Source organism: Anas platyrhynchos, chromosome 32, assembly GCF_047663525.1.
Source record: "Anas platyrhynchos isolate ZD024472 breed Pekin duck chromosome 32, IASCAAS_PekinDuck_T2T, whole genome shotgun sequence".
NCBI classification, from domain to species: Eukaryota; Metazoa; Chordata; class Aves; order Anseriformes; family Anatidae; genus Anas; species Anas platyrhynchos.
This window is the reverse complement of record NC_092619.1, coordinates 3,088,228-3,092,830: the sequence shown is the minus strand read 5'-3', so window position 1 is coordinate 3,092,830 and position 4,603 is coordinate 3,088,228. Positions and strand designations below refer to the sequence as shown.

General features: G+C 49.7%; 1 protein-coding gene across 1 annotated transcript; it reads right to left on the bottom strand.

Moving 5' to 3' along the window:
- Positions 1–527: 527 nt before the first annotated feature.
- LOC140000464 (olfactory receptor 14I1-like) lies at positions 528–1,451 on the bottom strand. Its single transcript, XM_072030352.1, has one exon. The coding sequence runs from the start codon at positions 1,449–1,451 to the stop codon at positions 528–530; it is 924 nt and encodes a 307-aa protein (XP_071886453.1).
- Between the last annotated feature and the right edge of the window lie 3,152 nt (positions 1,452–4,603).

The window sequence follows — 4,603 nt, the reverse complement described above, 5'->3', positions numbered from 1 at the left end:
TGCCCCACAGCAGCACAGTGAGCAAGCGACAAGAGCAATCAGTCCTTACAGCAACACAAGGGCTCCATAGGAGAGTGTGGGAGGTGAAATGGAGAGCTGATTTGGACAGACCAAGCCCTGGGGCTCCCTGGCAGTGCTGCTGTGCCAGGACTCTTTTCCCCTCAACCTCTGCACACAGCCAAGTGCCACCACTTTTCTCTGAGGAAGCATCTCAGGCAAGCACGACATTGCAGGAACCATCTTTTTATTTAAATAGACATTAAATATTTAATTGCCCATTAAATACACCTCTTTTATACTAAGTCTCAGAGTTACATGAGACATTCAGAAGTGAACTGGAAGGGGAAGTAAAAGGATTTTTTTATTTTGTTAAAATATATCACTACATAAATAAAGCAAAACAAAACAAAACAAAACAAAAACAAACAAAACAAAACAAAAAAAAAAAAAAAAAAAAAAAGATCTTCCTTGGCCTTTAATGAGTTACATTATGAGTGATATGCAATGGACATGCAGTTATTTGCTTCTCAAAAACCTCCAGTCATCACTTTCCACACTGCATCCTTCAGCTCCTGGTTCCTCATGCTGTAGATGAGGGGGTTCACTGCTGGAGGCACCACCGAGTACAGAACTGCCAGCAAAAGATTCAGGGAGGAGGAGGACACGGAGGGGGGTTTCAGGTAGGCAAATGTGGCAGTGCTTATGAACAGAGAGACCACAGCCAGGTGAGGGAGGCATGTGGAAAAGGCTTTGTGCCGTCCTTGATGGGAGGGGATCCTCAGCACAACTCTGAAGATCTGCACATAGGACAGCACAAGGAAAACAAAACAACCAAATAATAAACAGACACTAATCACAAGAAGCCCAACTTGTCTGAGGTATGCAACTGAGCAGGAGAGCTTGAGGATCTGGGGAATTTCACAGAAGAACTGGTCCAGGGCATTGCCTTGGCAGAGGGGGAGGGAAAAGGTATTGGCAGTGTGCAGCACAGCATAGACAAAAGTACAGCCCCAGGCAGCTGCTGCAATGTTGACACAAGTTCTGCTGGTCATTATTGTCCCATAGCGCAGGGGTTTGCAAATGGCAATGTAGCAGTCATAGGCCGTGATCGTGAGTAGGTAAAATTCTGCTGTGACAAAGACAACAAAGAAAAAGACCTGGGTAGCACAGCCTGCATAGGAAATGGCTGTGGTATTCCATAGGGAGTTGGCCATGGCTTTGGGAACAGTGGTGGTAATAGTGCCCAGGTCAAGGAGGGAGAGGTTGAGGAGGAAGATGTACATGGGGGTGTGGAGGTGGTGGTCGCAGGCTATGGCTGTGAGGATGAGGCCGTTGCCCAGGAGGGCAGCCAGATAGATGCCCAGGAAAAGCCCGAAGTGCAGGAGCTGCATCTCGCGTGTGTCTGCGAATGGCAGGAGGAGGAACTCAGTGGGGAAGCTGTTGTTGGACATTTGCTGCCTCCGGTCATGGATTCCTTTCCATGGAGGAGAAATAGAGTCACAGCTGTGAGACTTGTCTGAGCAAAACTGCTACTGTGTTTCAGAGATTCCTCCTCAACAAGATATACTGTGTCTTCCTTATGAGCTCTGTTTTATTCTCTCTGAGGTGACTCAATGTCCAGGAAGATCTTCTGTGGGCTCAGTAGAAGTCACTATTGCCCTACTAGATCCGGTGAAGAGCACTGGGATGAATCTGTGGTATCCAGTGGCCAGAGGCACCCCTATTTTCAGGTTCCATGCAGGACATCCAACAATCCCATGAGGAACACTAAAGGTGGTGTTGGTGTTCTCTGTAAGGAGAGGGGTGTGAAGAGAAATTCACAGAATCACAGAATTTCTAGGTTGGAAGAGACCTCAAGATCATCGAGTCCAACCTCTAACCTAACACTAACAGTCCCCACTAAACCATATCCCTAAGCTCTACATCTAAACGTCTTTTAAAGACTTCCAGGGATGGTGACTCCACCACTTCCCTGGGCAGCCTGTTCCAGTGAATTCTGAAAGAGCCCCAGAAAATTCTGGGGCTCTTCATCGACCTACAGTTCTCTTTCAGTGTCATGCTCTGAAAGCCTCAGTGAAGGACACAGCCTGACAACTCCGTTATCATGCCCCATGACTCTCCTTCAGGGCAGGTAAAAGAAATGAGAAACACCAGAGATTTCCTTCCCTTCCGTTAGTGCATGTGCTGGTCTTTCCTATTGTTCTCGCCTAAGGTTGCCCCTGGGGTGCTGTGGATCTGTGAGCAGTCTGAACAAGGCAGCAGCCTCTGGACACCAGCAGGACCCTGCCCTGCTCCTACCAGCCACAGCTTCAGCCCACTGCTCCCTGGGCAGCTCCTCTGCAGGCTGAGTGCTGAGCCTGGCAGGCAGCAGAGGCCCTGGCCCAGCACACTGCCCTGGGGCACAGCATGGACCCTGCTCGGCACCACAGCCCTGGGTACCCTGCCTGCAACCTGGCTTCACAGCCTGCCACCAGCCCTGTGAGAAGGAAACCTCATGTCCTGCCCCTCTGACAGCTTAGGCAGGAAATCATTGATCCAGGAAACAGCCCCATCCTCTGCACTGGAGAAGCCAGTATATACACCAGGAAACCTATATTACTGTAGTTTAGAGCCACAGATCCCTCGGGACTACCAGCCATGGAACTGACAACTGTAGAAGAGACCCCTAGGATACTTGCATCTGCATTGCCCTGCAGACAGAGACTTACCCTGTTCAGGGCTGTGAAGATTTCTCCCGCAGTGAGCTCTCAGCATCCCCCCTCCACACTGCCTTTAACATCTCCTTCCCTTCTCAGCTGCCCTTGTCCCCTGCAGGCAGTGCCCCCAGCCCTGCTGCTGTGCTGTGCAGAGGAGCTGCTCCTGGGCAGAGCTGTCTCTCTGCAGCGCTACCCGCTTGCCAGGAGCTCCCCTTGGGTCCAGGAGCCCAGCCCAGCTCAGCTGCAGAGCTCCATCCCAAGGCCTCACTGTCCCTGCCCTCTCTTGTGTCCCTTGAGATGTCTGTCACTGGGCCTTCAGGGAACCAACTTTGAAACAGGCTGACGCAATCCCCTATGATCCCTCCGTCAGATGAGGAGTGACACTTACTTTCAGCAGTGTCATTTCTCCTATCAGGAGGAGTTGCATCAAAGAATCACCTTGTCCTCTTCCACTTTTAGGCAGAACACCCAGACTGTGACTGGCAGGAATCCCATTTTCCCAAGCTGAGGCAAGAGATCACAAGGACTCAGTTGAGACATCTCATCCTGAGTTTGTTGTCTTAAGGCTCAAATGGGGCCCAGAACTTTCAATACAAAAAGTTGGGATTTCTCTTAACTTCTTCTCAAGTACAGCACCTCTGAGGTGCCAGACGTTGTATAAGATAGAATCCATGAGAACTTCAGAGACTGGAAATGTAAGTATTAGCATTTTGTCGGGGTATGCCTCCTAAAAATATTGCCTTCCTTTTTGCCTTTTCCCTGACATGGGATCTTTACCTTTAGCTAAAAAAATATATAAAACTCCCCGATAACATAACTCTCTCATCCCCCTCTAAGGGACATCCCCTCTCTGACTTCTCCTCTCCAAGCTAAACAAGCCCCGCTCTCTCAGCCTATCCTTGGATAAGAGGTACTGCAGTTTCCTCATCGTCTTTGTAGCCCTCCTCTGGACTCTCTTCAGTAGTTCCATGTCCCTGTACTGGGACAGTTCCATGTTCCATGTACTGGGAGGCCCAGAACTGGACACAATACTCCAGTTGAGGCCTCACCAGGGCTGAGTAGAGGGGGACGATCACCTCTCTTGACCTGCTGGCAACACTCTTGGAAATGCACCCCAGGATACTGTTGGCCTTCTTGGCCAAGGGAACATTGCTGGTGCAAGGGAACATTGCTGACTCATGGCTAACATGCTGTCTACCAGGACTGCCTTGTCCTTCTCTGCAGAGCTGCTTTCTAACAGGTCACCGCCCAACCTCTACTGGTGCATGGGGTTATTCTTCCTAGGAGAAGGACCTTGCACTTGCCTTTCTTGAACTTAATGAGGTTCCTCACTGCCTTGCTCCACAGTCTACCGAGGTCCCTCCAAATGGCGTCACAGACTTCTGGAGTATCAGCCCCTCCTCCCAGTTTTGTATCTTCAGCACATTTGCTAAGGTTGCACTCTGTTGCATTGTCTAGGATGAATAAGTTGAACAAGACTGGACCCAGTACTGACCCCTGGGGGACAGCTGGGGATGTTCAGCCTGGAGATGAGAAGGCTCCAGGGTGACCTCATTGCAAATTTTCAGTACTTAAAGAGAGCTTATTAAAAAGATGGAGGGCCTTTTTTTTTTTTTTTTTTTTTTTCTCAATCACTTAATGACAGGAGAAAGGGGAATGGTTCTAAACTAAAAGAGGGGAGATTTAGGTTATGGGTGAGGCTCACATGGGTTTCTTTGTGGAACTATTGGAGAGCGTCCAGAGAAGGACTACAGAGATGATGAAGGGCCTAAGGGGTAGACGTATGAGGAGCGGCTGAGGTCACTTGGCCTGTTCAGCCTGGAAAAGAGGAGGCTGAGGGGAGACCTCATCGTGGTCTACAGCTTCCTTACGAGGGAGAGTGGAGGGGCAGGCGCCGAATTATTTTC

Coding starts and splice junctions, on each gene's coding strand:
- LOC140000464 (XM_072030352.1), bottom strand. CDS start 1,451: ATGTCCAACAACAGCTTCCCCACTGAGTTCCTCCTCCTGCCATTCGCA.